Here is a 12446-nt window from a genome sequence, read left to right as displayed (position 1 = left end):
ATTTTTAATTTTAAACTATTTGTTTGTTTGTTTGTTTCTCTGTTTCTTCTGTTTTTGTATATTTTTTGTCATGGAGATTGCATCAGCTACTTCTGTTCAATGTTGATAATTTAACTATCCTAAATTTTGATTCCCATGGATCTCATGATGAGATCCGTCTAATTCAATGAATAATAACAATTACTTAGGATCCGTTTGTGAATTTGTGGCACTGTAATCAAATCTCTATATGTTTTTTGAGACATTGCTGGATTTCGGGATGCTAGACTTTCGTATGCAGACACAAACACTTGACTCATCTCTTAGCTATCAAAATTTTAATAATTGTATGCAAAAACAAATTGTAAAATTTTTCTAATACGATGTCATTAGATGATATATTATTTTATTTTTTTAGCTTATATTAGTTCTATTTATGATGAATAATAAATTAATGTACCTTTTGAAAATTTTCTTGTCAGGTATACTTACACATTAATGTATAATAAAGTAAGTTCGGCATATAATCGAGGGTTTTGTTTTCTAGAAATGGTGGGTTGGTTTCACACTTGCACATTGGTCGGTCCTTGGTTTTGTAAGTGAGGTCAATATAAAGAAAAAAATCGAGAAGAGTATTTTCGGTATCTATTGATGAGAGATTCGAACTTTAAACTATAAAAATATATTTAAAAAAATAAACAAAAACCTATTACAAAATAGTCTTGAACCTTAAAATATTATTCTATTTAAATTAAATTTTATATTGCACTAGTTTTATATTAATTAATATTTAAAATGGAATAGTATTTTCGGTATCTATTGATTATATTGGTTCGAACAAACTCATATTTCAATCTATTTTTTGCAATGTGATTTTGTTTAAAGTCCATTTTTAATAATTTAAAAAAAAAATTGTTTTCCTTTCTTCATTATTGTTTGTATTTGTATTGTTTGTTATTGTCCCCTTGATTTGGTTCATCACGGTCCACTTCACATATTATTTAATGGAGTAAACGAATGAAATTTTGAAACCTAAAACATCTTAATGGTTCTGTGACTTTTGTCATTGGAGAAGAGATTGGGCACCATATTTTACCACATCGTAAATGGTTTGACCGTCAACAATTGACGCTAATAACAACACAACAACAACGGAGGTAGTAATGTTATAACGATTGATCTCAACCCCGATATTAAAAGTCAACCCGACCATCGTTATAAAAGCATAATTTTTCATTTAAAAAATTATAATTAGATGGTCGGTTGACTTTTAATAGAAAAATTACAATTTTGACATTTGAGATTCGAGTTTAGTACATTTTGTTCTCTATCGAGGCACATTAAATAATTGACGGCATGTAAAAATGCTCGATATTGGGTAGTTAAAGTATACCAAGTAATTATAAATGACATTGGGGTAATTACACGCTATTGGATCGAGTAATTAGCCACTAAGGTTATGTAGACTGAACCTCTATTTTTGTAATACCCGAGGGTCTCAATGAGGTATGACCTGATGGAATTTCGAAATAGGGTAGAAGAAAAAAATACAAAAGAAAATTTTTATCAATAAAAAAAAATATATATATATATATATTAATTTAGAAATATTATTCAAACTTTTTGCATGTTTAGGAAATATTTTTAATTTAGCTAAATAAAAAGAATGGAGGAGGGGGCAATTAGCAAATTCGGAGGGGGCAATTAGCAAATTCGGAAAAGTAACATTGGTATGGTGGGGCCCCCATCTCTCTCTCTTCTTTAACCTTTCCCTATCCCATAATTTTTATTTTATTTTTAATTATTTTTGACAAATCCTATAATTCTTATTATTTATTATTATTGTTTATTTAAGATCCCAACAGCTCTTCTAACCCATATGATTTGTTTTCCATGTCAGCTGCTAGGGTTTTCTTCCTCTACGGCCGGGTCTATTGTATTACGATTTTTCATCCATTTTTCAAACTATTATTGAATAATTACTTTTGTGGTTCTATAAATGGAAAAATAAAACATAAAAAATTAGGATGACTTAGCCATTTTACGTTTTTGCCCTTTGCATTAATTACTTTTTTAGTCTAAAGTTAAAAAAGTCTACTAATGATACTTTTTTTATGTCCTTCCAAATATTTACTTTTCTATCCTTCTTTATTTTTTTTTGGATTATGTGAAATGAAACACCATTGGATCAAAGAACTCGGTGAGTAATTTTTAACAATTTGAAGATATCTACCAAATATTACCGTCACGTTACCAATATTTTTCTAAAATTTCAACGATCATTTGGATGTGTAGCGACTCAATGGTTTCTGTTATCATATTGACGAGCACGACTCCTCGTGTACGAGATGACCTTTAACTTAATTAAGTTAATCCTTAAAGCCCGAGACCAATTATACTTCAAATGCAGAGGTCGATAGTTGTTTATTGATTATTAGTACAATTATACATATGAGTGCGAAAATTTGAACTTTTAACCTTCTAGTCAATAATATATATTTAAAAGTTATAATTGGATTAATAAGTAAAAATAGAAATTAAATTTACAATTTTAAAAGTTTAATGAGATTTAAAAAAAAATTAAAGTCTCTAAAATATATTTGAATTTGAATTTTTTATATTAATTTTGAAAATTTAAACAATTAATTATTCTATGTGATATATATATATATATATATATATATATATATATATATATATATATATCTGAATATAAATATTCTTCAAAAAAAAAAAAAAATATGTCCCAATCGCCATTCATCAATGTGACAACACGCTCCAAAATTTTTGCGCGTGTATACCACGCGCTATTGAGGCGAATAAATTTCCCTGGAGCTGACAACGACGGCGAACTCTTTTCTGCCTCTTCGATTCTGATTGGTTCTCCATCGTACTATCTGTACGGACTATGATGACGCGTTAAATACTTTATTTGTTTTTTAAAATATTATTTCTCTCTCTTCTGTTCATGAAATCTGATGTTTTCTCTCTCTTACTTGACTTTATTTCCATTTTAATCCCTTTTTATTTTCCCTCCATTTTTGTAGCTTCTCAAAATTGATTTTTGCCAAATAAAGAAATAAATTATGTTTTTTTTTCAATAATAAAATTTAAAAAAATTATAAAAAAAGAAAAAAAAAAAAGTGTTTAACAGCTGAAGCTCACTACTAGAAGATATTGTCATTTTTTACTTTCTCTGGCTTCCCTCAGAATTTTAAAACGCGTCCACTCCACACACCCTTGTAAGGAATGTCATTACCCTCTTGATGTGAGATCTCACAATCCACCCCTTTCGAGACCAACATTCTCGCTAGCACACTGTCCAGTGTCGGGCTATGATATCCACAATTAGAAGATATTGTACAACGCATCCATTAGGGAAAGGTTTCCATATCTTATATTATAAAAAATGTTTCGCTCACGTCTCCAACAAACCTAGGATCTTACAAAAAAAAAAAAAAATATATATATATATATATATATATATATATATATATATATATTAATGAAATATAGAAACGTGGGTCGGCTATGCCCCCATTTTTGGTGGTGGCAGAGAAAACACATCTATTTTATTTTTATTTTTATTTTTATTTAAATTATATTTTAATAAATTGCCCTTTTTCTGTTTGGGGTTTTCAGATTCGTACCCAACTTTTCCTTTTTTTGCTCTCTTTCCCCTTAAGCTCTCCCCAGCTAGGGTTTGATGGGTCATGCCTTGTTTGGCTTCAACTCAAACCCTAAAACTCTTCCAGTTTTCCATTAATTCCAGTTTACGTTTCGGCTTCATCCAAACACAATCTTATCTCCGGTGACCACCCCACTCCGGTGAGATTTCTCCCTCCATTTTCTTGTCTGGTTTCATCGGATTCTCGTTTTTTAACCTTCTTTTCTGGTTCAGAACAATGGTGAGAGGCAAAACTCAGATGCGGCGGATCGAAAACGCCACGAGTCGCCAGGTCACGTTTTCGAAGCGCCGCAATGGGTTGCTCAAGAAGGCCTTTGAGCTCTCAGTGCTCTGTGAAGCTGATGTGGCTCTCATCATTTTCTCTTCTACTGGGAAGCTTTGTGAATTTGCTAGCTCAAGGTCCGGTATTATGCATTATTTACATTTCCCCCCCTTATTTTACTGATATTTACCAAATTGTTTGGTCTGGTTTGGTATGAGCTATGAGGGACCGTATTTGGACCCAATTTGTACCATGCAAGTACTGAAATAAGGGTCTATTTTTTTTAGATTATTTTAATCTTAATCATCTACAAATGGACTAAGGTTTTCGTGGCGGAGATTAGAGAAAGGTCGAGAGCCGGGGTTTTAGTTAACCAAATATGTTTGCTTGGATTGTTCATATGTCCCGAACATAGGAGTGTTCATATGACCTGATGACCTAAACATAGGAGTGTTCATATAACCTGATGATCCGAACCTAGGATTGTTCATATGACCTAATGACCCTAACATAGGATTGTTCATATGACCTGATAACCCGAACATAAGAGTGTTCATATGACCTAATGACCTGAACATAGGAGTGTTCATACGACCTGATGACCTGAACATAGGAGTGTTCATACGACCTGATGACCTGAACATAGGAGTGTTCATACGACCTGATGACCTGAACAAGGAGTGTTCATATGACCTGATGACCTGAACAAGGAGTGTTCATATGACCTGATGACCTGAACATAGGAGTGTTCATATGACCTGATGACCTGAACAAAGGAGTGTTCATATGACCTGATGACCTGAACAAAGGAGTGTTCATATGACCTGATGACCTGAACATAAGAGTGTTCATATGACCTGATGACCTGAACATAGGATTGTTCATATGACTTGATGACCCGAACAGGAGTGTTCATATGACCTCAACATAGGATTGTTCATACGACTTGATGACCCGAACATAGGAGTGTTCATATGACCTCAACATAGGATTGTTCATATGACTTGATGACCCGAACATAGGAGTGTTCATATGACCTCAACATAGGATTGTCCATATGACTTGATGACCCAAACTTAGGATTGTTCATATGACTTGATAATCCGAACATAGGAGTGTTCATATGACCTGATGACCCAAACATTCTAGACTACCCAACCTAAACGTACATGTTGAGTTGAGTTAGATTTTTGGAAGATTGAAAATTCGGTTTGGTTCGTAGGTAGGAGCTGACCCGACCAATATGATAATAGAGCTCTTAACCCGACTCGACTTTATTTTAAAGATTAGTATGAAAATTAAGAATATTTGACGTTTGTAACCGATCTTAGTGATACTTTGTAACTTGTAAAGGTTTCGTATTTGAATTTTACAAGATTTTAGTTATTAAAAATAATAAAACAAAAATGGACACGTTCATGTACCTTTTAATATTAATTAATCTCTTATGTTTAATATAAGGTTTAAAATTTAATTAAACATATATTATAATGTCAGTTGGTGTCGAGTCACCTTCATTTATATCACTATATATATTTTATAATATGCTGAAAATATTGGATAATGTGGGTAGCCTATGTATGGTTTGGTTAAAAGTTATGGTTTTATTTTATGATCTGTGCATGTTTATGTCACGTTCATCTTTATTTTAAAATTCATATATGAAATTTAGTTTTTATAATAAGTTCGTCATGTTCTCAATTTGATTTTAAATTAATTTAATAATTACATAATTTCTTGTGCCTTCAGCATGCAGGCCACAGTAGAGCGATTTCAAAGACATACAAGGGAAACCCATCATCTTGAACGTTCTTTACCTCGTCACCATGATCAAGCTGATCAGGTTCGTCGAGGCCTCGATTTTATTGAGATTTTAATGAAAATATTGATAGAAACAGGTACGTAGAACAATTAAGGTATAGAGATTCAAATTTTTGATCTTTTAGTCGAGAGTATATGCCTCAGCCGATTAAATTACTTATATTCAGGTCGAGTAATTACAAATATTTAGGTTAGATTCTTAGGAATGTGAGTTCAAATCGTACGAGGTAGCTCACTTACGGTTTGAGAGTCGAGCCCGAACACGAGACTTAGGTCAACACTTGTTTGAACTTGATTTCATTTTATATGCCGTTGTTAGTGTGGTATTCTAGGACTGACAGCTTTCTAAATTTTAGGTTCGTTTAGATAATCATTTGGTCTTTTAAAATTATAAACACTAATTAACAAAAATATCTATAAATTTTATATTTTGTCTTAAAAAATATATCTTTAAACTTACGATAATACCCTTAAAATTTTAAAATAATTTCAAAAAGACCTTGGTCCTTAGTTTTTTTTATGGAAACTATTAATATTTTAATTCAAAAATACCTTTAAAAATTTTAAAGCGTTAAGAATTTTTTTAAAATAAAATTCAATAATACTCTTACCATTAGTTTTTAGTTTATGCACGGAACTCTTAATAATATAAAAACTTTATTATTTTAATTTTAAATTTATTTTTGAAAGTTAATTAATATATATATTTTTAAATATAATGCTAATTTTAAGAGTATTTTTTTAACTTAAAAAAAAAATTAAGAGTATTTCTTGAGGGTATTATCGGAACTTTTGTAAGTTTAAGGGTATTTTTGAAATTAAGCGAAATTAAAGGTATTTTTATTAATTTTTAGAAGGTATAAATATTTAAAAATTTTGGTTAATAATTCAAATGGGAGATTTATATTTTATTTTCTGTTTGGTTTAGGCTGCAAATTTGTTGAAGGAGATAGAGTCACTTGAAGTTTCAAAGAGGTACTATTATCTCATTGGTTTGACTTTGGCTGTTTGACTTTGACTTCAAATTTTGACTTTTAATGTACTAGGAAATTGTTGGGACAAGGTTTGGGATCAAGCTCTTATGAAGAACTTCAACAAATAGAACAGCAGCTTCAAAGGAGCTTAGCCCATGTTCGAGCTACAAAGGTTCTAAATCTAAACTATATTTTATAAATATTTTAATCTTTATGGAAATTATTTGTTAAATTCCCTAAATCTAGGCCCTTTTCAGCAATTTTTTAGTTAACCCACACGCTCGATTCTCGAGATTCATAGGTCGTCTCGAGAAGACCTTCGATTTGAACCTTTGCAACAAATTGTTGTGCAACTGCCTCTCACCCGTGTAAGAAAATCATTCAATTCACGTATGGGTCTGCCGAAAATTTCCTTTGCCCTTTCCATACTTCAGTTTGGTCCAGTCAGTGAAGCCTTCATATCTCCTGATCATTCATCGTGATCAAATTTCTGTTGATCTCTCTGTTTACGTTCTTTTCTAGTGCACTCGCTTTATATCTCTTAAGCTCAAGCATTTACTCGTCTTGGGGCTAACGTGGAGTCAGTCAGGATTTATAGAACAAAAGGAGTAGAAGCATTCGGAAACATGGTCTTCTTTTTACATCCTCGTACCCCTCCCGTGTGGCAGCATGGAGGTGAAAAAAGAAAGAGCGGGATGGGGTTTCTCTCGGTTGACCAATTTCTTGGAATCCGAGGAAGATCTCTCTCTACTAGATTTTTTATGAAATCTTTCATTTGCTTCTCTTCGATGGAACCTTTCGTCCCGTTTTGAATATTCTAGTAGCTGAGAACATTTGAATCTCGTGCTCGTTATAACTAATGAATCATAAGTTTAAACAGTTATTCCGCTAAAAATAGTGATTTTTTTTTAATTAATATATTTTAATTTTTTGATTTCAGCATGAGGTTTACAAGGAACAGATTGATCAACTGAAAGAAAAGGTTAGTAACTGAAAGCTTCATAGTTTATGCTTCCAATGGATTATGATTTTTTCCCTAATTTTTTTATTAAAAAAAAAAAAAAAAAAAACAGGAGAAATATTTGGCAGCTGAAAATGAAAAGCTAGCTAAAAAGGTGAGTTATTTACTGTTTTTTTTTTTTTTTTTTTGAGCTCGAGACGACGGTATATATATCTTATTTATTGCTACATTCAAAGATTTAGCGACGAATTTTAGGGTCATAAGACAGATGAAGTGAAATGCATTTTCTGATTCAGTATTTGGTTCAACTCGAGCCTCAACAATCACTGACTCAAGTAGGAGAAGTTTCACCGTATCTCGAAACCAACTCGACTTTCGACGTTGAAACGGATTTGTTCATCGGGCCACCAAAGTCGAGATCGAAGTGACGCTTTTTTTTTTGTTGCAAAATTGTATCGAAAGTTCATAATAATTTCCTACTAATACATTTTCACATTATCATTAATAATAAAAATATTGTAAATATTTAACTATTTAAATTATATGTAGACTCTCGTTCACGGAACTAATTTAATATTTAAAATTATAGAGACTAAATTTTAATTTTCTTAATACTATGGAGACTAAATTTACCATTTAAATTTGAATTAGTGAGTATTTTTATTTATTTATTTATTTTGATCGTTTTTACTCACGATCAGGTTTCGAAATATTTGTATGCATATATCATTACTATTGAATACCGAGTCGAATAAGTTGTTGAGTTGCGCCAACTGAGTCGAAGAGTGCACTGTCGAACAAGTTGAGAAGAGCTGTGATTGGGGAAGGAGCATGCATTTGGCACGTGCGTCGCTTAGGGAACACATATTGTCGCTCGGGTCAAGGCACAAACTTCGGGGCAGATTTATAAGAGTTGTGGGTTGCGTCGAGCTGATTTCCTCTTTTGGGGCGAACCCAAATGGGTGTTGCATGTGGGGACAACGATGTGTGACACCTAGGCAGATGTGCCCTTGACTAGAAGACTCTGGCGCAACTTGCGTTCAAAAGATTTAGTGGTTCGTGGAACTTGCAATTCATACAAAGTATTTGTTGCTGAGAGTCGTTGTGAATAATATGACAAGAATGTTTTGCTCCTTGCACACCGAGACGGGGGCCAGGGGCAAACGAATTCGTTTGAAATTAGATTCCGCTGGTAAATTATTTCAACTCAAATAATTTTTATTAAATAATAAATTAATTAAAATTATTAGTTGATAAAATATATATTTATTTACTTTTTAATATTTAATTAAAATTTGTAATAATTTTTTTTATTATTATTATGAAATTTTCATCGAGGACTCAACAGTAACTGGATTGAGCCCTGATTCTCGAGGCCCAAGATGCGGCCTCCGGGCCTCGCCTATAAACTGCAGAAGCTTCCAGAAGTAGCAGAAAATACAGACACAGAAATGGCGGGAGAAGCAGAAGCACCGAGGAGAGCTTATGGCGCTCCTCCCAGAGCCCCTCATGCGCCTCCTCGTCCTCGATTGGAGCCAGTCGATCGCGAGAAGGTATCTCTTTCTTTCCCTCTCATCTTTTACTTTTAGGGTTTCTGTGCCTTCCATCATCATGTCAGTTTTAATTTTGGTGTTCATTAGCTTGTTTTTTAATCCATCTTCATCTTCAATCGGTTTCTCGTTTCTTCGTTCTAGAACGCTATAGAAATTGCATTATTCTGATGATGATTATTTGGAACTTTGAGTATTGCCTTATTCTGGCTTAACGATTCTGTTTTACATCGATAGCTATGTAAACATAGATAGCGTCTTTGACTTTCTATACTGAGTCATTTTACTTCTCTTCTTGCAGACTTGTCCTTTGCTGCTTCGTGTTTTTACGAAGGTACGTTGTATTTTTGATGCTGGCCTTTTGTTTTTATGAATTGTGTTACATTTTTGTGCAAAGTTGGAAGTGACTAAGTACCCGAAAGCAAGTTTGTTTTCTAGATTAATCCATTAAGTATGAAATGAAATTCGTTGGACGCGGATTTTTTGTGTGAAATTTTCATCTGTTTATGTCATTGCGGAGGCCGATAGGATTTAGGAGTCGGATGAGAGGATAATTGAAGCAGATTTCTCTGGTGTTGCGTTTCTACATTTAGGTTATGATGTTATATTGCTTATTGATGATCTAGGATCCTGATTCTAAGTAATGCCACTTATTGGATTAAGGAATCGTCATTATGAAATTGAAATTTGCTGTAATCGCAGATTGGGAGTCATCATTTCAATGAAGACTTCGCTGTGAGGGGCAAGGAGCCGAGGGATGAGGTTCAAATATATACCTGGAAGGATGCTACTCTTCGCGAGCTAACTGATCTGGTTGTGTTTCTCATCCCTTTTCAATCATTTTTCCTTGCACGCTTTGCATGACATAATTACGAATGATCTATATCATTTTTAGTTCATGTTTTTTTGTTAAATGCCACACTGTTTACCTTACTGCTGTCCTTGAACTTATGTTGTGAGTTTGTGTGTTCGTTTTTTTTTTTCGGGGGTGGGGTCACAGGTCAAAGAGGTAGCTCCAGAAGCCAGGAGAAGAAATGCTAAACTATCTTTCGCTTTGGTGTATCCAGATAGACATGGCCGGTTTGTTGTGAGAGAGGTACCTCTCTCCATTTCTGTGCTCTCTTTCTTCCACTCTGACTTGAATGCACACTTTTATCTATGTTTTCTGGATGTTACATTGGAAATATTCATGATCTTTCGCCCTTTTTACTTCGTTGAGTTTTGATTATATGAAATTGAAGATGTAAGTTGATTAGTAGTAAAATCATCAGTTATTACCAAAACTCTGCTAGAAATTACCCAAAACCCATTAATTGTCCAAGAATTCGTCCCACTTAGTACTCAAAATCTAGCCTTAACATTACTGGAATTTGACCAGAAAAGAACTTGAATACTTTTACATGTTCAAGCAACAAGGACCTAACAGCAAACAAACCTAGCCTAAAGAAATGCTTATCTACAAAACCAGTAATGTGTTGAACTACAAGAATGCAATAAATGTCAAAGAAAAAAAGACAACTGAACTAAGGGAGGAGATTGAAGTTATTATTTATTCTATTCTAGATATCAATCCAATGAACTTAAAATTGTAGTGTTGAATTTGACTAAACTAAATCTGGAAATACAAAATAAATATTTCCCTATCGAGTATTATGTTGACAGATGTTATATCTACAACTTGTTTGATCGTGACAATACTTTCAAACTGGAGTTTTCCCATAGTCTTAAGAAGTTTTTAGCGCTCAGTTTTGTGAAAAGGTGGGTAGTTCTGATTCTAGGACACGTATGAACACATCGAACGTGCTTAACTCTAGTGCCTACGTTGCATATTCTTGCACAACTGTGATGGATAAGCTGCCCATTTAATTTCATTTAGTGCTTTTAAAGGATCACTCGCTAATTACATGGTTGTTGAATGAAATGACACAAAATCTTCTGTACTAAACACCCTTTCTTCATGCCCTGCCAGTTTGCATTTTCCTTCACCGCAAATACCTCGTATATCTGCTTTATATTTCGCGCACTTATCGAATTAGATTGACCTATTTCTTAAAAGAACATAAAGTAATTTACGATTATAAACAAAGGCATGAAGAAAGTGAACTATTATACGAGCCTCCGAGTAATACAGATTCTGTTTCTTTATATGAAGGTTGGGAAGACATTCTCGTTCGGAAATGGACGAACAGATGATAACTTAGCTTTGGCAGAACTTGGTTTTCAGGTAAAACAAACATAGATTTTGTTTTTTCCATCTCATTCCCCTCCTGTATTTCGTCGCGTACTTACGACACTTCTTCCCTGCAGATCGGAGATTACTTGGACGTGGCAATTATATAGGGAATTTTGTTGACCCGAAAAGGTCTCGTGATCCTTTTTCCTAGTAAAGAACCAAGCTTCAATGTTGTAATGTATAATTCCATAATGTGTTTGGAAATTGTTTACATGTTTGTGTTGTGTTGTGTTGTGTTGTTCCCTTGGTCTTTTAGGTGGAATCATGATAGTCATCTGTGTTGAATGTGAAATCAATTGAGGAGTATGTTATTCTGTTTTACATTTCTTCATATTAAACACCTCGTCATGAATGTGATATCAATTGCCATTTTGGGTATAAGAAGCCCATTTGATAACACTGGGAAATTACTCTCTTGCTTGCTAGTTTAGTCTTATTTAGATACTTAAGAGTTGTATTTTATTTTAGAACAAAGGGTTTCTTTAGTGAGGGGGTGGAATTGTAATGATTTATAAGGTGAGCTTTTAGTTTAATTCCGACCGATATTCGAACTCAATAAAAATAACTCAATTCAAAATTTTAAATCATACATAGTTTTTGGGTTAATATTGTATGATATTGTCCACTTTGAGCTTAAGCTCTCATGGCTTTGCTTTGGGGAGGCTTCCCCAAAAGGCCTCATACCAATACCAATGGAGTTAGTATTCCTCACTTATAATCCCATGATTATTTCCATGATTATTCCCTAAATTAGCTGATATTGAACTTCCATTATCCAACAAATGTATTATAAATAACCCAATCACAACATTATTCTAAGTCAAATATTTGAATTTTTCACCTTAATTACTACTTCAATTTCCTGCATTTCTCAAAATTATCATTTTGAGATCAATTAAAAAATATATTGTTTACTACTTGTATATAAATCACGTATAATTAATAAAAGTGTTCTTCAAAATATTTAAACTAAAAAAA

At 33.0% G+C, this 12446-nt stretch overlaps 2 protein-coding genes across 2 annotated transcripts; both read left to right on the top strand.

Moving 5' to 3' along the window:
- The first annotated feature begins 3625 nt into the window (after positions 1-3625).
- Positions 3626-8218, top strand: LOC111799581 (MADS-box protein SOC1). Its single transcript, XM_023682967.2, has 8 exons — positions 3626-3807; positions 3881-4066; positions 5679-5772; positions 6679-6725; positions 6797-6896; positions 7665-7706; positions 7798-7839; positions 7982-8218. Exons 2-8 carry the CDS (start codon positions 3885-3887, stop codon positions 8111-8113), a joined length of 639 nt encoding a protein of 212 aa, XP_023538735.2. The 5' UTR covers positions 3626-3807; positions 3881-3884; the 3' UTR covers positions 8114-8218.
- An 868-nt stretch (positions 8219-9086) lies between these two features.
- Positions 9087-11791, top strand: SAP18 (SIN3 associated polypeptide P18). The gene is made up of 6 exons (XM_023682970.2): positions 9087-9238; positions 9537-9569; positions 9938-10048; positions 10236-10331; positions 11388-11459; positions 11543-11791. Exons 1-6 carry the CDS (start codon positions 9137-9139, stop codon positions 11573-11575), a joined length of 447 nt encoding a protein of 148 aa, XP_023538738.2. The 5' UTR covers positions 9087-9136; the 3' UTR covers positions 11576-11791.
- Positions 11792-12446: the final 655 nt, after the last annotated feature.

This window comes from Cucurbita pepo, chromosome 8 (genome assembly GCF_057944985.1).
Source record: "Cucurbita pepo subsp. pepo isolate OVF chromosome 8, ASM5794498v1, whole genome shotgun sequence".
Taxonomy (NCBI): domain Eukaryota; kingdom Viridiplantae; phylum Streptophyta; class Magnoliopsida; order Cucurbitales; family Cucurbitaceae; genus Cucurbita; species Cucurbita pepo.
Note: the sequence above shows the minus strand (reverse complement) of the source record. Positions and strands in the feature narration are given on the sequence as shown.